General features: G+C 39.5%; 1 protein-coding gene across 5 annotated transcripts; it reads left to right on the plus strand.

Annotated features, from left to right (window-relative positions):
• Positions 1–79: 79 nt before the first annotated feature.
• On the plus strand, positions 80–23,468 carry nup98 (nucleoporin 98 and 96 precursor). 5 transcript variants are annotated; one of them, XM_069190126.1, is made up of 34 exons: positions 80–265; positions 1,554–1,657; positions 2,601–2,696; positions 3,688–3,735; positions 4,768–4,950; positions 5,443–5,582; positions 5,852–5,959; positions 6,604–6,784; positions 7,028–7,191; positions 7,615–7,755; positions 7,867–7,999; positions 8,093–8,185; positions 8,728–8,871; positions 9,028–9,161; positions 9,359–9,546; positions 9,687–9,803; positions 10,230–10,510; positions 10,650–10,763; positions 10,949–11,087; positions 11,277–11,454; positions 11,615–11,788; positions 13,863–14,084; positions 14,219–14,366; positions 14,552–14,981; positions 15,127–15,359; positions 16,024–16,293; positions 17,065–17,222; positions 17,546–17,686; positions 18,001–18,161; positions 18,355–18,576; positions 18,939–19,180; positions 19,816–19,970; positions 20,057–20,168; positions 21,239–23,468. In XM_069190126.1, exons 2-34 carry the CDS (start codon positions 1,582–1,584, stop codon positions 21,436–21,438), a joined length of 5,526 nt encoding a protein of 1,841 aa, XP_069046227.1. In that variant the 5' UTR covers positions 80–265; positions 1,554–1,581; the 3' UTR covers positions 21,439–23,468. The 5 variants fall into 5 exon arrangements, with proteins under 5 accessions (XP_069046227.1, XP_069046229.1, XP_069046230.1 ...); XM_069190128.1 differs by having other exon boundaries at positions 8,731–8,871; XM_069190127.1 differs by lacking the exon at positions 80–265 and adding an exon at positions 794–1,277.
• The last annotated feature ends 568 nt before the right edge of the window (positions 23,469–24,036 follow it).

Genomic DNA, 24,036 nt, shown 5'->3' on the forward strand with positions numbered 1-24,036 from the left:
CAGTGTTGTCCAATAATATTTCAGATCCATCTGCAGTAGACGTCAGAAAGAGGTCGACATATTACGTACTGACGTAGTTTGCGTACTGCTTGGCCTTTCAAAGGTAAATTACGCAGTTTCTCTCTTCCTTGGGCGATATTGAAAAAAATATATATCGATATTGGACACTGTGGATAGTGAGCTACATAAATATCATCTTGTATTCGGACCGCTTTTGCTGGAAGAACACCTGAGGAAGATATTGAGTGGGCTTCTGAATAATACGGTAAGAAATATCGCTACTTTGTAATATTTGGTTAATTTGCACGTTTCTCTGTGGTTGGCCTTTTTAATTTGCATAAACGTGGCAGCTTCAGTTGTTAATCCTGAAGTACAATGAGAAAATATATTCCAGGGGAATATTGTAATTGCCAACGTACTTAAATGCGTGTCTGCGAAGCTTGTCTGCCTGCAAGCATATGCGACCAAGTTTGTGTTGGCTTAGCACTTTTATGTCGCAAGTGTGCATTTTATAATAATTCACATTCTTTGCTTCAGTTTCAGGTAGCAAGTGATCGGGGCACATTTTAATAAATCAAAAGAAACACCAAATACTGTAACATTGCTTGGTATCTCCTTCCAGCGTTCTCGTTTGTTTAGATAGCGATTTCATTTTTTTTTAAAAAACCGGTTTGTTCTGGTTCCTTCCAGCACGATCGGTCGAAACGCACCTAAAATGTTTGTTTTGGTATGCTTTAAGGAAGTAACCTAGGATCTTCGAAACCCCAATTCGTGCCCTGAATTGAGGCTTGTATGTGGTTGCCGCTGAAACCTTGTGCTTTAGGCCTCGACCATCGGTTCTGGCGCCTCTTCAGCGTCTTCCTGTAAACAAATCCAGCTTTAACGCGCAGAATAACCCACCATAGAAACGACTTCAAACTCCCGGAGTGATTTGTTGACAGTGTTAATTTTGCACGGTGGCTAAGAACGGTTCGCAAAATGTAGTGTTTGCCGATTCACCCGCTGTGTAATGAACTCGAATGCCGCTACATACACTTCAACAGCTCCGATCCAAGTCAACGTTTTTTTTTTTCAATCGTTCTCCTGCAGTGTTTCAGTCTTGGCTCCCGTTTGAACGTGTTTGTGCTTCCTGAAGTCTCAAAAAGGGTGTTTAGCCATTGACGTTTTCACTATTTTACTCTTTGGGGGAAAAATACGTTGTGGAAGTTCTGGGTTTTTTTTTTTGCTACCTCGATACATTTTGTTCTGTGCCGGTGCTGACTTCCAAACGAGCACTGGTAAGTTGTACTAAGGGAATGAAACGAAAACATATTTATTAGCAGTTGCCATTTCGACGCTATAAATGTGAGACTTTGTAGTTGTCTTGACGGGTTCATGAGCGAAATAAGGCTACCTCGGTATGGGTTTATGTAAAGTCGTGGAATATAAACAGTAAGAATGCCTCGACAGTTGAGATGAATATTCCATGCATTTGTCAGTTTTTTTTTATGTGACTCATACGTTAACAAAATGTGCCGAAGGTTTCTAACAGTATTTTGAATTGTTCTTCACAGACGTATGCAGTCCTGATAGGAACCGAATATGTTCAACAAAGCGTTTGGAACTCCTTTTGGAGGAGGAACTGGTGGCTTTGGAACTTCCTCCACGTTTGGACAGAGTAAGTTGCTACTTTTGCGCTGTTATTGCAGTTATAAATTCATTATTGTACTTCCATTTCATACTGGAAACATAGAACAGATTACATACTACTGTTAAGATGCTGCGCATTGACAAGTCATGGAGGGTGGTGGTGCATATAAGAAGCAAGGACAGTGAAAATAAAAGTGCTTAATGTCCATTTTAGCTTAAGGTGGAGCCTGTAAATGGATACAGGTAGGTTTGGTTTGTGGAATGTATCTCTTATCTCCTTGTCAACTTGTGTTGACATTGTTTTCAGAATCACTATTTTACAGCTTGCCTTACCGTGTATTTGTGTCTTTGTAGCTGATATCAGGCATGGAACAATGCTGGTGTTTGTGTACTATACTTTGATTTACACCTATTGGAAAGCAGTCAATCCTCAAAGATAAAGGAAAATGGTCAAACATGTCATGATATGGAGTTTTTGTTAGAAGAATCCTGTCCCGCATGTGATATAAAAACTAGAATTCCACAATAGTTTAATGTTAATGACACCAAATACACATATTCTAAAAGAAGAATGTATCTAATGCAATTAGACAAGGTCAAGCCAGATAGAGGCACCTAGAACACAGTTAAGTACACTTTATTGGAGTATCCCACTACAGTTTGTGCAAAAGACAAATGCAGTGAAAACAAGCTTGCCAGCTCTCTGCCAATGAGGGTGTGACTTTATAATGTTTATTGTATTGCCACTACTCTTTGTAAGTCCTCATCCCAAAGAAGTCTTCATGAAGTCCCAAGGTCCCCAGAATGAGCCCTGGCCACCCTGGCAGATGTAGCTTCTACTATCGGTCCCCCACTGCTGCCAGGTTGGAGCGAAGGCAGATGGTGGTTAATCTATGCACTGCCGAAAGACAGCTGTTGTCATTCGAAGTGTCTGAAAAACAAAATGGTCGCAATTTCAACTTCTTTTGCAGATTCTGGGTTTGGATCTACAGGTGGGTTTGGGACTTCAGCTTTTGGGTCCACTAATAACACTGGAGGACTATTTGGGAACACCCAGAATAAACCAGGTTTGCACCTTAAATTTCCCATTGTCATTTTGTCTTAGGTTTATTTTGCAACCAGTCCTGGTTTTACACGTTGTCCATGGATATGTTTGCTTTGAGATGTGAAAGTTTTACAAGTCAACAAAATTCATTCTTATCAACATCAAATGCAGAATCCTTATTGCTTAAAGTACGTTATAAACAAAGAGATTTCCAAACTGTGAAAATATGTAACAGGATTTGCAATGATAGTGTTAAAGTGCTATACTTGTTTTGGTAGTTAATATAACTCATTGACCAATATAACTTGCATCAGTTGGCACAGAATACATTTTTTCTACACTCTTATACCATAATATTGGGATACTTATTATTTTCAGTAAGACTATTGGATATAGTGTCACGATCAAGTGATACCTCTTTATGACTTCATACTATATTTTTATAGTTAAACATAATACTACATGAAGATGTGATTGGTTACGTTATTTGGAGGGTTTCATATAATTGCAAAAGAATATGGGAGAAGTTATTTTTTTCAGTTACGCAATTATGTATGGTTAGGTACACTAAAATGGCATCTATCAAATAACCTGAATTTCTGTCTGTAATACTGGAAGGTAAGTAAGGACTTGTAGACCCGACTTTGGTCCTGCTGTCAGTGATGGGAACAACTTGGCAGACATTGCATTCAATGTACCGGTACAGCATGCTGGATGGAGAAAGTGATTTAGTTATGTAAAGCTAAACTTAAAACTGTTTGTAGGGGTTAGCATTCCTAGTAATATACTGGAACTCAAATCTGCATGATCACACTACTTATTTTCAGAAGAAAAGAAGCCTCAATTAAAATAATCACATTCATATCCAAGTTTTAGACAAATAAGACTGAAAGAAAGATTCACAAATCTTGCGGAGATAATACAAGGTGGTCCTTTCCCAAGCTACGTTTTCAATGTGTGGTGTAGATCCCCGTGAATGTTTTTAACTACACTGTACTTTACTTTCTCAAAAGTGGCAACAGCAAATCCCCAACAAATCTACACTGGTGCTGGTAGAGGAGGTAAGCATCGTTTAAAGTTTTGAAAAAATGTACAGATAGGAGAAATCAATTGGATGTATATAGTGCGTTGGGTAGTGTGATCATGTAGCCATGTTATGTGTAAAGGCACTATCAGGGGAGAAGTCCATTGGCGTTCAGTCTGTCAGCTCAAAACACTATTATATGAGAATTATGTTCTCTTGATGATTTTTTTAAGATATACTCAACACAGTCTTTGACAATTGTTCATGCCTGTTTTTCTTAAATCCACAAGCTCTTTATTTCATGTGTAGTAAATATTCTGTCATCCATTTTCTAGCTGCTTTATCCAAGTGTCGCAGGGGAATCTGAGCCTATTTTAGTAAATATGTTTTAGCGTATTCTGTATACCATATGAAACACAACCAAAAACCTATCACAAGTATATGACCTACACATATAGGGCACCATTGATATTGCCCAATTTTAAAACCTAAGTATTTAATTTGCCTTGTTTTCTTATTTGTGCTTTTCCCCATTATTGTATGGAAAGTTTGGTGGTGTATCCCTTGGAAATCTGTATTCTGCTCTGAAATGCTCATGTGCCATTAAAATCTGTCCCTCTTCCACTCTTGGGGACACATGCTTTTTCTGATTGTCCACACGTAAAATGATTTATACGTAACCCATAAGGACAAAACATGCACACTGTCCGTGACTTTATCATTAAGTTCCCTGGAAAGGTTTCCAGAGAGTGTGTGCACTTCAAAGGGGGAAGTGGATTACCAGAGGAAAGTGAATGTGAAATGATGCCTGTTGGTATTTCTGATTTTTCAGGCAAAATTCCCCTTCAGTAGATTTTGTCTGTTAAATCTGAGGTCTTGTAAAGCAAAGTTTGTTTAACGTAGGGATTGCTGTAGTGATATTAATGGAGTAAATCCCTGCAATACTAAGTTTTTTTTTCCCGGTAGAAGTCAGCCATTGAGGCTTGGTGTTGGCTTTCACTTTTCTAAACATTTTCTGTATTTCTTTCTCACTTGTTTCCCCTTCATAAAACAAAAATGTAAATTAAAGGTGGACTCTTTGGCTCAAGTACGTTTAGCCAGCCTGTGACGTCCTCCACTAGCACTGGGTTTGGGTTTGGTGCTGCCAGTGGTACCTCCAGCAGTCTATTTGGAAGCACCAACACAGGAGGAGGAGGACTGTTCTCCCAGCAAAACAATGCATTCGGCGCGACCAAGCCAGCTGCTTTTGGCAGTGAGTTTCCATTTTCTTGTGTGAAAGATTTGTCTTGGTTGCCGTCATAAACACTTGGGGATGTGCGCACAACAGAGGGCCTTATTTATCTCGACTTAAGAGATAGTGTGTAGTGCCAGCAGGGTTTCCAGGCAATGTTATGTAAAACAGTTGCTATTGCCTACCTTCTTATTTTGTAACAGTTTCTTGAGATGGTCAGTACATTTCCTGACTCTTTCCCTAGTATCTTATTCAAAATCCTTGCCCTTCAGGGATATTTGGGCATTATGTGCAGTTATTCATAAAGGATTAAGAAAGTTGATTAGCGTTTTTTTTAATTAATCGATAAATTGTTGTAAAATTGGACAAAATATTATTAAAGAGCTCTTAAAGCTGTCAAAATGCATGCCTTAGTGGTCTGAATCTGTCGCACTGTGGAATAAAATATTTTAAGTACTCATGCTTGCTTCTTATTGGCATTTATTTATTTTTGCTCTCCTAATTTATTTTAAGCATTTGGCACCAGTACCAGCAGCGGTGGACTCTTTGGGACAACAAGCACCAACTCCAACCCTTTTGGTGGAACTTCGGGTTCTCTTTTTGGATCTTCGGGTTTTGGTCCCACACAGACTGGTACACCCCTGAAGTTCAATGTGAGTTTTTGAAGTTTTCATGTGTATATCCTGTGTTGAGATGAACTCTGTTCTTAAGCAACTTCATCTTTTATTCATGTGTGGTAGATCCGGTCTTTCTAAGTGCTCTTAATATTTGTAGACAAGTAATTCTTGTAATGCATGTAGTTACATTTTAATTGGTGGCTGTATTTTATCGTAGAGTGAATTTTAAAAGTATTTCTAATGATGGATTGCAGTCATCAACCATCCTTCCTTTGTTAAAACATTACTCAATTCTTTCTGTGCAGGCCCCTACAGGCAGTGACACAATGGTGAAGGGAGGAGTGACTACCAGCATTAATACTAAACACCAGTGCATCACAGCCATGAAGGAGTATGAGAACAAGTCCTTGGAGGTCAGTCTTTAAAGCCTCTTGTAAACTATTTTTATTTTTTTTCAGGTGTCTTCACAAAAGTGCTATACTTATTCATTTCTTGAAATTATAAGTGTTGTTTTACTAGTATTATTAATGCCTGTAATTATTTTATGAAGTTCCACCTTTAAAATGCAATTTTTCTAAATACTTGAAGGCCGTGTGGCTACTAAAACTCAGCTAATTATCTGGACGAATGTTTTGGTCTTAAACAATTTTCATGGAAGAAATGTTTAAAACCTGCCGTACATTGCTTTTTGGTGAGGTATTCTTTATACACTCCAGCGCAGTGAGAAAGCAGATCCTACAGGTTGATGAATTGAGGATGGAATAAGCATCAAGGGCTTTTTTATTCAAGGGGGAAATGTTTATTATTCCTATACTTGGTTAAGATGACTCTTCAAATTCTATAAATTTTTTTCTTCTGAAAAATTGAATGCTAAATTTCTCATTTTATGGAACCTTCCTGTTTCTTATTTTTCTTTTGTGGATGTATGAATAGCATTTATTTATTTTAAGATGCTAAAAACAAACGTCCATTTCTGTACAGTGTGCCGCACACATTATGATAGTACGAGCCGTTGCTCCTGTGCTCCTTGTGTAATTTGGAGTGCATTCTTACACAGGAATTGCGGCTGGAGGATTACCAGGCAGGAAGGAAGGGTCCTCAGAACCCCATAGCTGGAGGAACAGGTGCGCTTTTTGGTGCCTCGGCAGCACCAGCTAGCACAGCCACTGGGATTTTTGGGTCTTCTGCACCAAATACTGGCTTCACCTTTGGGCAGACCAAAACAACCTTTGGAACCAGTAAGTAGCTTTAAAAGGTTAATGGCTGTTCTTTCATTGTACTACTGTTGGATGACCAAGGGGTTCAGAACTGATGAAAGGACATAATTAAGCTTAAATGAGTATAAGCTGTATATTTGAAATGACTGCTGACGCTACAGTCTTGCCAGTCTTGCGTTTTGAAAGGAATATATTTAATCCTACAGACATGTTATTTTTTTTCCTCAGTTCTTTCCTTTAATATCTGAATCTTATTTTAATTAGGTGCTGGCGGCTTTGGAACCAGCACTGGTGGTCTGTTTGGCCAGGCTGCACCTGCAGGAAGCAGTTTATTCAGCAAGCCTTTTGGGCAGCCCACGACAACCCAGAACACTGGTTTCACATTTGGAAATACCAACACTATGGGTCAGCCCAACACCAACACCATGGTAGATACTGAACCTAACCCTGTTCTTGTCTTCCACTGACTAAAAAAAACAATTATATTTGGGTTCTGTATATGTGTACATTGTTATAAATAGGGATTAAGAGATAAGGCTTTTCTTAGCTAGTTCCAAAATGTGCAATGTTGTTCCCTGTATTTAAATTGTAAAATGGCACAAGTGTGGAGCAGGTGTTAGGGTTTTGCACTTAAATTCCAAACTTCCAGTTACATGTGCGACACTGCTGTTGTGCCTGTGAGCGAAGTACTGAATCCAAATTGTTCTAGTTAAATACTCAGCTGTGTAGATAGGTGGCTATGGATTAAAACATGAACCAAATTCGTAATAATGACGTAGTAAGAAAATGGGATCTGTGTGACTGTAGTTTTGGTTTTGGTTTCCTAAATTTATTGCGTTTTTCTTTTAAAGGGTTTGTTTGGAAATGCATCAGCATCTCAGCCTGGAGGGTTGTTTGGAAATTCTGCAAATACCAGCACTGCCACTGGATTTGGAACTGGCACAGGGCTCTTTGGACAACCCAATACTGGTTTTGGCACCGTTGGAACAGCGGTATGTTGAATTGACTTTGAAAATTGAAATCTCTTCTTGCCTGTCTCTAGGTTTTTCTTCTGTTATGCTAAACAAACTTTTAATAATAATTTGGTATTATTCATTTTACAGAACCTATTTGGGAACAAAACAGCAGGATTTGGTACAACCACAACCAGTGCACCATCATTTGGTACTGGCACTAGCTTATTTGGGAACAAACCCACACTCACTCTGGGAACCAACACCAACACCTCTAATTTTGGTAAGTGCAATTTTTAAAGGTTTTGATAAAGTTGACAGTACTCACTTTGGCTTGCCATGAAGAAAATTCATCCTAACCCTTCGTTGTCTGTAGGGTTTGGGACAAATCCGGCTGGTGGAAGCCTTTTTGGTAACAAACCTGCTACAGGTGGATTGGGCACAGGGCTAGGAACTGGTTTTGGAGCAGGTACGTCCAAGATCTTCAGTGGTAAAATTACCTCATCTAAAAAAAAAATGTTTGCAACATTGTACTCTACACGTGTAGACAGACAGTTGTACCACTTTATAGATGTGTATATTAAAACAAATCTGTAAACTGACCTTGCTCTGTATGAGATTAATCTTTTTGTGACTTGAGATGCTGATGCTGTAATGACCTGTGGTACTACATATGTTCACATTAAGCGATGAATTGTAGAAACCTGGAGGCTGACTGAAGTCTGTCTCGGATATTTAGATCCTAGATAATCCCTTAGTTTTAATTGACCTTGTTGTAGAGCCACCCAGGCTCAACCCTGAGAAAGTGAACTGAGCTGGGGTTTTGCCTTTTAACTGAAACCACAACTAAATGGGGAGTCCGATCAGTGTACTGTCTTTTTCAAAGTCTTGGGTACTCTGTAAGTGATGGAGTAAAAGTTAAAAATGGCAGTTTTCACTCAGGTTGCTTCAAAGGTTTATATTACAGCATTTCGTTCTGTGTACCTCATTTGTTGGCTTTTTATCTCTTAGCAGTTGGGACAGGGCAGACATCCCTCTTTGGAAATAGTCAGAATAAGCTGGGCTCAACCTTGGGTGCTGTTGGTGCTTTCGGAACTCCCGGATTCAATGCCACAACAAGCAATTTGGGTTTTGGAACACCTCAGCAGCAAGTTAGTAAGTGTCCAGTCTAGTGAGAAAGGAACCAGTAATGTTCCTGGGTGTTTGTGTTTTACCATTGCCACCTTCTCTTTGAATAAATCACAGTTTAATATTTTAAAAAGTTAAGAATTTGTTGTAATGTATGTAACTGTAATCTTTTTGTTTTTGAAGCACTAACAGACCCCAGTGCCACAGCAGCACAGCAGGCTGTGTTACAGCAGCAAATAAATGCACTAGCATATTCTCCTTTTGGAGATTCCCCTCTCTTCAGAAATCCCTTGTCAGATCCAAAGAAGAAAGAGGAGGTAAGAGACAACGGCAACCAGAGTGTTGGCATTATGGTTTATTGCTTACCTTAAGAGAATCATGTGGAATTGTTAGTACATTTTCCACTGTTCAGTCATATTTCTCCTCTTTTGTAATGGGAAATTTAGTTTCCCCTAGAACACTTAGTTGTTAGCTGTACTCTGAGCTTTTCTTTGACTTGTTCTTTTCACAATAGCGTCTCAAGCCAACAAACCCTGCTGCCCAGAAGGCCTTGACCACCCCGACTCATTACAAGCTGACTCCTCGTCCAGCCACTCGAGTTCGACCCAAAGCCTTGACATCCTCTGGTTCCTCCAAATCCCAGCTGTTTGATGGACTGGATGATGATGAGCCTTCTTTTGCCAATGGTTCTTTTATGCCCAGGTATCATGCATATTTGTCTGGTAAAGCCTTTGTTCAGCTCTAAACTGCTACTTTAAGCCTTAACTGATATTTCAGAATAGTTTTTTTTCTTGATTGCATATTCAAACACTGTTTAAAAGGTGTTCTTTGTTTATTTTAAGGAAAAGCATAAAGAAGTTAGTACTAAAAAATCTGAATGGCAGCAGCCTTTATTCTCCAGTGAGTAGGGAGGCAGATGACCTTGCCTCTCCTTCAGAATATCCAGAGAATGGCCTGAGGTAAGACCTTGATTTACAGAATAACCCAGCTGTGGATAGGACTGTAACCCTCAGGATTATTCTGTAAATTACATAATGTATTATGATTTGTTAAAGCTGTATTCCAAGGAAAATTGCCAGTAACTTGTGCCAAAGAGACATCCAAGTTTTGTGTATTTTGCTTTTTGTTGATGCTACCAGAGCTTAAAAAATTTCAACTCAAATGCATGTTTGCATTTTTTCTAATTTTACAGGATAAGTTTTGTATGCTATGGAATAAAATTGAGCAGATCGGTCTGCTATTTAAAACATGTCATTTCAAGACACTAGTGAAACAACTCATTAATTCCCTTTTTGCTCTTCCATATTTGATATTGTCATGCAGATACTGCAAAATGTATTTTCCAGTGGTTAGTGGCATATGCCTAAGATGTTTCTTTGTTTTAGTCGCGGCATTGATGATGAATCCAGACAGCAGGAGACAGAGAGAGCAGATGACGACCTGGAGGTGACCAAGTTCTATACCAACCCTATTGCTAAGCCCATTCCTCACATTCTGGAGGGCAAGCAGAACATCTCTATGCAGGACACCTTGACGGAGCTGAATATGCGGAATATTGTAAGGAATGGCCTAGAAGCCAGCAGTGAAGATGTATCCCTAGGAGATGACTCTCTGCAGGAGGATAGAGAGGAGGAGCTGGATGGACAGCAGCTTCCGCACCCTGCTGGTGAGTGTGATGGGTTAAGACTGCAGTCCTCTATGAGTAAGCTCAGTGTTTTCCAGGAGAGGAAAGAGTTAATTGTACTGCATAAGTAGAAACTGAGGCTTACTGTGTTGTTTCATCTTTATGCTCCTTATTTCCACAGGTATTACTCTTGGTCGAGTGGGGTATTACACTATTCCATCCATGGATGAGCTTGCCAAGATGGTTAATGAGAATGGAGAATGTGTGGTGGAGAACTTTACTGTTGGACGGAAAGGTGCGAAACATAAAGCAGACTAAGTTATTGGTTTACATCATTCAGATAAATTTTCCCTGATGCGATAACATTCTTAGCCTCTTTGAAAAATGAAATGCAGAATGTTTGTTTTTTTTAATTTAAATTTACTATAGAAATGCATAAACTTGAAATAGTTATTGCATTTTCACTTATATAATCCACAGGCTATGGGTCAATCTTCTTTCCCGGGGAAGTGAATCTGACTAACCTAAACCTGGATGACATTGTTCATTTTCGGAGGAAAGAGGTCATTGTTTACCCCGATGACAAAGTCAAACCACCCGTGGGAGAAGGGCTCAACAGGTGAATGCCTTATGAGAGCTGTTTAGAATTCATTAACCATACTTTCTTTGTGGACAGTTGCGTTTGAAAGAGTATTAATATTCAGGGGATTAGCATTGTTGAAGATATTCATTACTGGACATGGGATTAGTTTTTATAACTTGCCTGTAGTTTTTTGTGTCCATTCCATGAAAATGTTCTGTTCTACAGGCGAGCTGAGGTGACACTGGATGGCGTTTGGCCAAACGACAAGACAACATGCACCCAGATCAAGAGTCCTGAGCGACTAGTGGAGATGAACTATGAGGGTCGGCTTGAGAATGCTTCCAGAAAACAGGGTGCTCGTTTCCTGGAGTACAGACCTGAAACTGGGTCCTGGGTTTTTGAGGTATAATTGAAACATTTATGACATGATAGTACACGAAACATTTTGTTTTTCCTGTGATTTGTCTGTAGCTGCTTTAATTCTACTTTTACCTTGTAACAGTTTTTAAACTCTCATTCCACAACCCTTTTTATAGTAATTCAGACATTGCTGTTCTCTACAGGTTGTTCACTTCTCCAAGTATGGGCTTCAGGATTCAGATGAAGAGGAGGAAGTTCCCCCTCCCAAAACTGACATTAAGAAGCTTAAGACTGCAACAGTCCTTCCCCCAGGGCAACAGCAGCTACCCCCCTTGCAACAGATGGCCGTAAATGGAAAACCAGACACACAAGCACAGGTAGATGGTGGACCTCATTGAACTGTTCCATTGTCATAAATGTATTGGTGTTCTAACTGGGAGAGACCTTAACCGACATTCCATCTTCCTTACCTGTGGTATTTAGGGTCCTTTGCCATTATGGTGATGGAATGTTTCAGGTAACCTAAATACGAAAACGTAGGAGGGTACAGTTCAAGGGGTTGCACCATAATTTTAAAAGTGCTTTAAGTGGTTAAGTACTTAAAAACCTAATTCTGTGGTAAAGCAGATTCAAAGCAGCCATTGTATGCAGAATGAAGGTGCTAAGGGATTGTATTACTACTCTGGGGAAAAATGTTTTGCATTTATGAAAGAACATAAATATCTGGACTTCTACAGATCTTAACAGGATTATTAAACTTAGGAACTCAGTTCCTAAGTTTGCAAAGTTTTTCCTGTTTTTTTGATGTGATATGCTCATCTGTAATATATTTTTTTAAATCCCAACCTTCTAATTTTAAAAATTTCCCTGGAAATTCTATCAGTATATAATTTCAATTTTACATAGATGAATTAACTTCTATATATGATTGTGTAAATCTCTAAGCAAAAATGAGAACTTTAAAATCAATTTTAAGTTTAGAGTCCACCTCTTTTAGGTGTATATATTCTGGAGTTCAGCTCTTCTGATATATGCTTCTTTGGCGTGCAAAGCAATTTTATCCTTTTGTACCATTTTATTTTGTTTTTCGTTTGAAAAACAGTTTGCACCAGTAAATATTTAGAGAACTTTGTACAGTAATAGGCTGTCTAGCATGCAGGTAGCTGGACTAAGCATAGAATGGAATAACCACACTGATTTCTGTATTTTAAAGTTTGTAATGCCTTTGTCTTAATCTAAAATTTAAAATTTGTGGAAAAGTTTCATTTGATCATCAGTGATGCCTGTTAGGATCACATGACTTGAGGTAGTACTTTGCCACTTACCTGTTTTTGTGTTGTATTCAAAGAGCTTAAGTGAATTCCTAGTAATGAACAGGACCTTGTTCATCTTGAAAAATGCCCGTTCATGTCCCCATCCCAAGATTGTGACCTTTTGAGCCAGTTTCATCACTTAAAATCTTCAAATTCCACTGAAGATAAGTTGTTAAACGTTTGTGTATCCCATTTGAGGGTCTAGAGCTCATCATAGTGGGGGGGAAGCTCAGTGTTGACGTAGAAGACATTTGGAGCTGAGCAGTCAGATGAATTAATGACTTAGTTACTAAGATCTAAGAAGTACCAACCAGTGCCAAACCTGTTAGTGCGTACAGCAAATGAGGGAATTCGACAGCCAATTGTTGAGTTTGCTCCCTATCAACAGAGCCAACAGAAATCCATTTCTGCAAATGACTTGTCATAAATAAGGTTTATCACCATCTTTAAAATTAAATTTTTAATAAAATCATATGCATGAGATGGTTTTTATACATTTTCAAAAGCCATTTTAAAACTATCAAATGTTTTAATGTTAATTGCAATGTCGTTTGTAAAACTTTGTATTGACTGCAAAATACCAAAAATGTTAAATAAAATCATGTTAAAAGAAACTGCTTGTTTTTGTCTCGGTTTTAATATTTTATTAAATACCTCTAGCATTCAATGCTTCTTCCATGCATGTTTTGGTTGGATTAAAACTGTATATATTGACTATAATGACATGCTATTGTTTTGTAAATCAGGTGATAGTTTTCAGCTGTTTTAATGTGAAGTTTGAAGATGTTTTCTTTAACCTGTAATTTATTTTTTAAGCTTTTTTCTTTACTAGGATCACTACATCCTTTAGCTGTCTTATGCAGTGTTTGGAGGATGTGCATGGTTGACTTCAGTTCTTTTTTCACCTTAAGAAAAAAAAATGGTTGCATTGTTTTGAGGATGTGGTTGATCAGAAAGTGCAAGAATTGGATTTTTATTTTTACCTTGGACTAAATGCTGTCAAATTTGCAACTGTTTAAAGTGTTGTGAATTTTGGCAGGGTTGCGTTGTTATTCTGGTTTCTGAGCCAGCTCGAAACCTATGGGGGTTGAAATGTCTCCTTAACAAAGACTTAAGATTGCTCTATGTCTGTGTGCAGAGGCTCGGGGTGCTGGAGCAGCTCAGCAGAGTGACGGAGCTGGACAGTGATATGGCTGATATCACTCAGGAGCCCCCCTTTGATAGCATGCTGGAGGATGTGGACGAGGTGTACCAAGAGGAAGAGAGAGTGAGGGAGGCAGAGGCTGCACCAGAGCAGGAGCCAGTGTCTGCTTCCAGTCACATTGCGTCTTTGCTTGGCATAAACCCACACACATTGCAGGTATTATACCGCCTTCAAAAACAAAAATGTGCAGCTTTTGCAAGTAGGAACTTGTGTCATAATTGCAGCTCATCTCTTGAGATGATCAGTACCCCCGAAAAACAAATATGGGCTTTTGTGCTTTTTCCATGCAGATAATGAAGGCTTCTCTATTTGCTGAGGAGGATGAATGTGACTTATTTCAAGAACAGGGTTTCGGCAAACTCTCTACTAGAGTAGACGATTCCCTAGACGCAGGCTCGCCTCGTATCTTACTCCCTGCATCTCAAGGAAGGCCCTCAGGTAAACCATGTGCCCCCCCAGCCCTGCATGTACTTCTGAACACAGAAGACTGCTAGTGAAACATGATTTCTCTCCATACATTTGAAACAACACATCTGTAAGAATGTGTTTTTGGATTTCGTCTGCATTGCCCCCCACTCATAGGAAAGATGTAACAAACTATTACCATTTTGTTTTTCCACTAGGAGGGCTACTGCAGTCCAGGTTCAGCACTGGCCTTGCACTTTTCCCCCAGCCCCAGGATTCCTCCTCTGGCAGCACACCTCAAAGAATACGCAAGTCCGCAGTGCTTGAGCCCTCGCGCCTCTCCCCCTGGCCTTCGTTGGGTGCTTGTTTCATAATGCCACCACCTGCCCCAGAGACACCTCTCCGCACTGTTGGGACTAGAAGACAGATGGGGCCCGTGCCTGTGCTAAACTCCGTCATGCGCGGCAAAGGCAAGCTACTGATGGACATGGCCTTATTCATGGGGCGATCCTTCCGTGTTGGCTGGGGACCCAACTGGACACTGGCTCACACCGGCGATCAGCTCAGTGGTTCAACTGGCATGCATCAGGACAAGCAAATGGAGACTGTGGGCTTCGGCTTCCTCCCCCAACCGGCCTCGCACAAACCGTAAGTGACAGAATTGTCAAGAACGTCGGTTTGTCAGTCTTCGTTCTTGCGAGTAGTTGTACGTTAATGATTGGAAGTTAACCACCAAGTAGTGATCATGTGGGAGATTTTTCTTAGCATCTACCCTCACTGTCTCATTGCTTAGAATTTCAGAGTGTCCTTTTAAAGTGCATCTTGAGAAGGTAGTTGGTGTGGAGCCTAGCGAGGACGATGGTACACTGAAACTTTACCAGCATCCCCTGGAAATTGAGCTCAAGCACAGCACTATCATCTCAGAGGAGGACTGCCCCTTAATTAAGCCATCCCCAGGAGTGGAGGCACTTCATGAGTACGCGGTGTGGATTAGTGCAGTGTCCAAGGAGCCAGAGGCAGTTGATGGTAAGCCACCTTTTTATGACTGCTGTACTGAATTGCACTTTACTGCAGTATTGAATGCTACCAAGTAAAATATTGGGGAAGTATCCTGAAGTGGCATTTAGGTGCCTGATAGAGGTGAAGAAGAGAAAAATGGAGAACTGAGGAGGCAGAAAAGGCAGATAACGGCATGCAGGGTGTGGAGCTGGTCTGAAAATGTCAGTATTATCTGTCAATGAGACTGTTCCTAAAGCTTAAAACCAACAACCTCTTTACTCCCATCCTTTCCTTTCTCAGCTTTTCCCCCATATATACTGTATTAACTCTTGGCTCTCAACATATTCCCAGTCTTTTTTTCCTCAACCCTCAGTTCTGTCCTTTCATTTGCAAACCCTACTCCTTCACTCTTCCCCCAAATTCTCTCCCCTTCACTTTTATGTCCTGTTCTTACTAGGCAGCCGACAGAGTGGAAGAAAGGGAGCTGACCTTGTATATGGTTCTCAGTTAAAGCCTTTTTTCCCCCCACTTTAAATTTGTTTTTCCTTTTATCCACTTTAAATTATAGTGTGCATTTATTGTAATGTGTAAAATGAGGAAAGCACTACTAATATTAGTATGATAGTATTTCCAAAGCCTTTTGAAAAAAGTATACTTAAACGACTTGACATTGAATACTGTAATACTTTAGACACTGTGAGGCACTGGCAGCTGGTGTGGACACTGTGTGAGGCTCTGTGGGGACGGCTGGGAGAGACAGATCTTGACTCTGAGAGGGAAACTGAATATATACAGCAGCTGGAACGGCGGAAGTCTTTCTCCAGCTGGCTATCTCGGAGTGCAGCTCACAGAATAGAAGAAGAGGTGGGCCTTTCCCAGCACAAGAGTCATGTGGATGCCATCTTCAGCTACTTGACTGGACACCGCATTAGTGAGGCCTGCAGGCTGGCACAAAAATATGGTGAGCTGTTTTTTTATTTATAAGGTAAAAAGGTTACCTGCTTCAGCTCTTTAATGTTTATATTTTTACAGGTATGCTACTTACACGTCGAATCCTACTTGTTTAGTTAAAGCTAGGTTGACTTTGCTAGGACAAGCAAACCTCTGGTATTACTACAGAAAAGGACGACTTAGCAAGTCCTTTTTGGTTAGTCTTGAGTAAATTGTGATGTGGTTTTCTTGCAATTGAACATTATTGCTGTGAAAAATAGGGTACAATCTGTGCCAAAAATGTTCTCCCTATCTTAAGGGAAGGCAACATAATAGCAGTTCAAGTTTGTGTTCTTCATATTTCCTATGGTGTTGATCATGAAGTGTAGGATGTTACTGGAGTGCAAGTATACATGGCTCCACCATCTTGATTTTGACACATGGCTGTCTCTAGGTGAAAACATTGGATGGTATCATGAATTTTAAAATTTACACGTATACAAATTACAGAAAATGCTGTAGTTTGGTTTCTTTGCTCCGAGTTTTTTTTAAATTTAACTTGTAAGTGGCTTACTTTCAAGGTGTAATATATATATATATCCGTGGGAGTGTACTTTTTCTTTCAGGTAGGCAGGTGCATTATAGCCACTCACCAAGCCATTTGTCTCTGCAGACAGCTTTTAAGTGAGCTGTCTTCTTAACAAGATGTAGTTCTTGTTAGGTGCTAAAGTTTTCACACTTTAGGAAAATCAATAATGCTGTTACCAGATGCACGATTCATTTTTTTTCTGCCCTTGACCAGATGATCACAGACTGTCCTTGCTGCTGTCTCAGGCGGCTGGAAGCCAGTATAGCCGAGAATTGCTTGCCGTTCAGCTGATTGACTGGAACAAAATGGAGATTGATTCCTTTGTACAGGAGGAGAGACTGTGCATTTTTGCCCTATTGGCTGGGAAACCTGTACGTATATAAACCTTACCCATTAGTCTTTTTTATATACACTAGACCTTGCTGTGTTCTTTCATATCCCACAAAGGGAAAGGATGTATTTTGACCTTTTTGATGTGTTATTTTTACATAACTAATTGCTTAATTAGGTTTTTGCAAATGGAGAAAGTATGGCACCTTTCAATTTGTACTGTTAATGTAGAGAAGTTGTATAAATGTACATTTTTCCACTTTTGTGATTGTTCAACTGAGAAGTGGTGGTTACAGACAGTACTTAATAATGATTTGCAGTTATTTGCAAAGAGTGGATTGTAAGTTTTATGTTGTTTCCTCAGGTGTGGCAGTCCTCAGATAGCTGTATTAATGTTTGCTCAGAGCTTGACTGGAAACGCTGTCTCGCTGTCCACCTTTGGTACATGCTGCCCCCCACCGCATCCATTGCAAATGCTCTTTGCAAATACGAAGAAGCTTTCCAGGTAACGGACAATTTCCAACCACGTTAGCTGCTTATTTTGTTTAAAGTGTACATGTTTAAACTGCTTTTCTATAATTGTGCTGTAATGGCTCATTTTTCTGTCTTTGACCAGTTTCTTTGTTGCTGAGTATCTATTTCTGGCTTTGCAGTATAGACTTTTCTGAATTATAGAAGCACCCCCCCTCCAGTTTTGCTAAATGAACGAAGAACGAAAATGAGATTGCTCAGTGGTGTTGTATCCAGAAGAGGGCAGTGTACCCATGTACAATTGTTATACAAGTCTTAATGTGTTGTTTTTTTCACACTCGCCATCAGGGCACATCTGATCATGAGAGGTATGCCTGTGCACCACTGCCCCCTTATCTAGACGACTCTGGTCTTGGTCTGCTGGAGGATGAAGAGTTTGAAGAGATGGGAGAATCTAAGAGGCCACTCTATGACATCTGCTTTCATCTGTTGAAGCTTTACAGTGACAGGTGAGGTCATTCCCTCTTAACTCAAAATACTTGGATTTTTTCTGTCTTTTGAAAATAGCTTCAAAATGTAGTGCGACCAAGTATGACGTGTGAATGTGTAATTCAGTTAAAGGTTAGCTGAGAAAACACTTAGTGATTTTTGTAGTTATACAGCTAAGCTGAGTAAAAAAAAATATTGGATTTTGTCCTGCAGGCGTTACAGTCTCCAGCAGCTTCTCGACCCCTGTACCGTGACTGCTGACCGACTGGACTACCGGCTGAGCTGGCACCTGTGGAATGTGCTGCAGGCACTGAACTACTCCCACCTGTCAGAGCAGTGCCAGGGCCTATTACATGCCAGCTATGCTGCACAGCTGGAGAGTGCAGGGCTGTGGGAGATGGCCATCTTTGTCCTGCTCCACATACCTGACACCAGGTACGTATTGAGTAACTGTACTAATTGACCTGAATATCATCAGCGCTGCACCAGTGCTTGCCTAATGTAGAATTTACATCCGGGCTCTCTAGTCATTCAAACATAATAGTGGCGTACAGAAGTTGCTAAGTTTTAGTTAAATAGTTTACACTGAAAGAAGGTATTATTAAAGTAAAATATCAACAATAACTGTTCTTTGTTTTCCTGTTTTGATAAATAATTAACTCAGAAATACAATGTTAAGTAGGTGATTGGGTTTGTTATATATTACATAAACTGCACTTGAAGTTCATGCAACTACGATTTAAGAACTGTTACAGATGGGAAAAGTAGTAAATTTGAAACCTGCCTTCTCTTTTCAGTCGACGTGAGAGAGCTGTGCGCGAAATGCTGAACCTTCACTGCTCCCTGGAAGAGACTGAAGACTCTGCTGAAAAGGAACAGTTCCTTACAGAGAGGTTGCATGTGCCGGTGCAATGGATTCACGAGGCCAAGGCTATCCGTGCTTGCCGGGAAGGAGACAAACACAGAGAGGCGCTGCATCTCTACAGAGCTGGACGTTGGAACCAGTGTCACAGACTAATTATCCAGCACCTAGCCTCAGGTAAAATTTCATTTTTTTTGTATATGCATTTAGAACCATGAGTTATTTTTTTTTCAACACCCAGGTTGGAAAACCTTTTTTTTTACAAAGAATAACCAAACCAAAGTTTAAGTCAACTCCATTTATATTAATCACCTTCATGTCAGTCACCTGTTAACACATCATAGGCACTAGAACCTGTATTGGAGATTTAGTGGAGAGGCACATTGGTTAGCTTTGCGTGCCTGTGAACACCCTGCATAGCTGTGTTATTAGGGAGCTGTGGCAACATAATCTCACCCTGTGCTTGGTGGCACTCGGAGATTCTCCATGTGAATGTGCAAAATTAGATGTCACAAATGTCTCGGGACATAACCTAGGCTTGAACTCATGACCATAGAGCTCAGCTGAGCCTACACTTGGGCAAGCGCCTTTACCAGCTGAGCCTCTCGTGATTCCTTCATAATGTTTTTGACAGAGCAACAGAATTAGCAGCATTTGATTTGAAGCTCATCTTCGATCTGCAGAGGAATTCCAAAGCTTTTTTCTCCCAGCAATGCCCAGCGAGTTAAATATAACAAAAAAAATTGTTCCATCAACCTTATGATATTCCAGTGTTGTCCTGATAATATGTAATCCTCTATCTCCTCCATCAGATGCAATTATTAATGAGAATCACACTTACCTGCTGGAGTTCCTTGAGGGTCTAGCGAAGCCTGAACGCTTTATGCTCATCCAGGACTGGGACACTTCTGGCAGGGTTTTCCTTGATTACATCCACGTCATAAGGACCTTGCAAGCCATACAGCAGGTACGCAAACAGTTGTTGATGGATAATTTCTGCTTCAGATGTACTGGTGAAGTTGTTTGTTTCACTTGTTATGACATTTTTCACAGCTGGAGGGTCCTGGATATGAACTGGAGAGGCTCCACACTGAAGTGACATCACTTTGCAGCAGGATAGAGCTTATTCAGTGTCCTACAGCCAAAGACAGACTGGCTCAATCAGGTCAGTGAACATGGGTGGGCTTGGTCTTTCTGGAAGATATTAATGAGTGGGGAAAAATATTTTAAATTGCATTTTGGAAAGAAGAATGTTGCTGTTTGAGTTGATTGCTTATCAAGACCACAGACAACATGCACATTTTTTACTTTTATTTGGAAAGTTGTCAACAGAAGATCTTTAGTTTATTAAGGGAAACAATACAATGGTGTCCTCACAAGGGGAATCATGCAATAAATGCACAGGTCAGTTTTGTTGCCAGTGTGCATTAAATAAGGACAATAGAAGAAATATTGTGTACAACAGAAAAGTGTATACATTGTTTTCAGGTCATGCCATTATAATCCTAACAACATGTAGTCTTGCATTTTGCTGCTGCAATGTGAAAACATCTGAACTGGGTTGCAGAAATGGTTTTGGCTCAAGGACTTTCAGTGTATCATTGAACAGTAAGGTTGCCTTCAGTTTGCACCAGATGTTTTTCTGTTAAAGGAGATTCTTTCTGTATCATCACACTTCTGCTGTCCCATGGGTTGACTTGAACAGCACACTGAAATGATGGAACTGATGCAGTGATCTTGTCCCTCATGGGGCTGGTTTAGTTTTTCTTTAGATGTCTGTCAGTCGTTGATGCAGAATGTCCTGCCAACCTCTCTTACGGACAGACTTCATTCACTCCTTGCGTACAGCCAATCTTCACAGCCTTATCTTTTGCTGGTCTTGTATTAGTTGTTTTTAGGATGATTCATTCAGATTAATCAGCTCATTTTGGCAGTTCTTACTCAATTGAAATACAGAACACTAAGTACATGGTATTTATGTGACATGACTTGAGTCTAGTAATATACCAAGAAGCAACATTAGTCAAACCTATCTGCTCACAGTTAAAAATGTTTACATTTTGTATGTGCTGCGTGAGCTATTGATGTCAGACTTACATTTTCATTGTGCATATTAAGTTGTGTATCGCACAAACCCTTATCCGAAAATAGTATAGATTTTGTTGTAATGAGGTACAGTAATTGCACTGAATTATTTATTATTTTTTTCTTTGTGTGTGCTCCCTTCCTGGGCAGAAATGGCAAAGCGAGTGGCAAACATTCTTCGAGTGGTGCTGAGCCTGCAGCAGGGAGGGGAGAGTGCTGATCTCCTGCACATCCCTCTTCGCCATCTGGCTCCACACATTGGCCGCCTTCCCATGCCTGAGGATTATGCCCTGGAGGAGCTGCGTGGTCTCACCCAGTCCTACTTGCGCGAGCTTATTGTCAGTCAATGAGGATCCAGCCTTAAGTAAAGGAGGAAGGCACCTCGTGGAGTGACATTGCAAATGAGTAGTCCAACCCTGGGACACTGGGAGTTTGTGGAGAGAGCAAGTCAAGTTCTTGATTTTCAACTGGTTGCTGCAGTTGTTCATGGATAAGACATTCCTGTGTTACAAATTGAAACTTCTCAATTGGTCTTAAAATTGAGAAGTCTAAAAGTGTTTAATAATTAAACTACACTTTGCAGGAGCTAGATAAAGAAATGTGATAACTTATTTACCCTGTTTCAAGGGAATTTAATTATAAATGGGTTTCTGCGCAAAGAAATAACATTGTGCAACTTAATGCATTTATTTACAGGAATGTTTTAACGTGAATATCATTGAACAAAAGTTTCATCACTGGTATCTTCATCTGTTAAACATTTACATTTCTCTCCAATCGAACATTTTAATAAGTTACGTTAGTTGATCCTATACCCTTTTTGAATATGCAATTTGTCTTATTTTTTGGAGGTGGGAGGGGACATATTTAGTATCCCAGGGTTGGTAAACCTGAAGATAATTGACTGCAAAGAGCAAGTCAGCATACTCAGCACAGGAGCATATTTTAATTTCTCAAAGTTAAGCATAGGGTGTATGTATACAGTTTATTTTCCGATTGTCCTGAATTGCTTTTCTACACTGGGAGCGTCTAAACTTGTGAACTGAGCAGTATGTTCCAGGAGATGAACAAGGTAAATGAACTCTCATTAATCTTGTTGGACAGTGTTTTTTTTGTTTTCTGGTAATTTGCCCAGCAGGATTGTGTAATTGTAATGACTGAAGATAAGTTTGTTTTTGAATGCCACCACATATTGCAAAAACATGAATACATTTGTGTATTGGACAAAACTTTACTTGCTTTGGTAATAGTGGAGATCTTTTAGAACATGAAAAGGCTTTCTTCTAAATTAAGCTGTTCTTGAAATGCTATGAGGCTTAAGTTTTCTTTTGAATGATCATTGATTTATCCATTGATAATCATTCATGAAAACCAAACCGGTACCACAAAAACTGATGTTTTTCTACAACTTACCCCAAATTTGAAAGTGTGTTTTGAAACGGGAATAAATGTGGATTTTCTGATCATTTGTGGACAACATTTTCCCATTACTGCATATTTCACGTGTGTGATCCACAGAAAATATTTTCATTCCTTGAGTAAGAATTGGGTTTTAATGTTCTCAGCTTTCAACTTTTTGGAAGTTTAGCTGGCACTTATTGTAGCTGCTTTGATAGTGTACAGGTGTCACCCAGCAACACCACTTGTGGAGAAGCATCCCTTAAAATACATAAGAACTGAGGTTAGTTTCCAGTAGAAATAAGCTTTCCATGTTTTGGTTTATTACCTAATGCCTTTAGAAACTAATAAAAATGACCATTAATAATTATAGAAAACGTTCTGTTTCTCCCCTGTTATTTAGTCCTAGTGTGTAAGAAATGTTTTGTTTTCTTTTCAGTTCAAGGTATATTAAAGTCTGTCCTTCCAAAAATCTAATTATTGACCTACTGTCTTGCTGAAGTGCATAAAAAGGCTTTGACAGCACTGGTGTAAGAAACCAGTAGAAATCTATCATACACACTGGTAAGGTATAGGTAATGCTGTACATTTTAAAATTGTGTCCAGGTAATTCTTATTTGACAATTTGTCAGTACTTTAGAATTTAAGTTTAGTATTTTCCTGACTTTTTAAAATCCCTATTTGTCTGAGGTGGTCCTTGGTTTGAATGCTTGGTTTGAATGCCAAAAGGCATGGCTAGACACTTCCTACTGTACATACTGTATTAATATTGCTCTTTTCTGTGGCTAGAGGAAGGATGCCCTCTAGTGTCTGTGCCTTCTAGGAGGAAGATCTGGTCTGTCTTTCTGTGGGCTTTGGACTCTGCAAGCATGTGTGTTAGTGATTTGTTTTTATGAAATAAATTAATCTATTTTTTGTCTTCAGAATTGTGTCCATTGCCAGTGTTGTATTTTAAATTTAGAATAAAACTTTAAAAAAATCATTTTCTGTTTCAGCCATTTCCTTTAATTTATGCACTGTTCTAGAAATGTTTTAACTGGTAATATTTGTAGAATTTAACTAGGTTATCTGCTACCCCCCCCAAAAAGCTTTTATTTTCCCCATCTAGTCCTCAAGTTTGTTTCTTAATTTGAAATATAAAACTTTCAGAACATGTTAGTGGTAAAATGTCACTTTCTGATTGCCTAGAGACACTTCGCATTTCTACCTGAAAATGTTTATATTGAGCTGCAGTGTACACCCAGGTGAGTGCAAGGCTTTGGTTGTGGATGTATTTTCTAGAATATAAGATGCCACCAGTATGCTACTCCCTAAATGATAGATACTTTCCAGAGGGACCAAACAAATAGTCACTGAGCTGTAACATGTTGTCCATAATACTGTCCAGTACATAGTGGACAGTAAATTTGCCCTCAAACTTGGTTCAGTGGCTCAAATGAAAGAGGAAATAATGTGTTAAATTTCCAGGCTACTTACTGGATACCTGTTTTATTTCAACCGTCAGGTGCATTGAATAGGACCTGAAGTTTTAAAACAAGTTATGATTGTAT

Source organism: Lepisosteus oculatus, chromosome 5 (genome assembly GCF_040954835.1).
Source record: "Lepisosteus oculatus isolate fLepOcu1 chromosome 5, fLepOcu1.hap2, whole genome shotgun sequence".
Taxonomy (NCBI): Eukaryota; Metazoa; Chordata; class Actinopteri; order Semionotiformes; family Lepisosteidae; genus Lepisosteus; species Lepisosteus oculatus.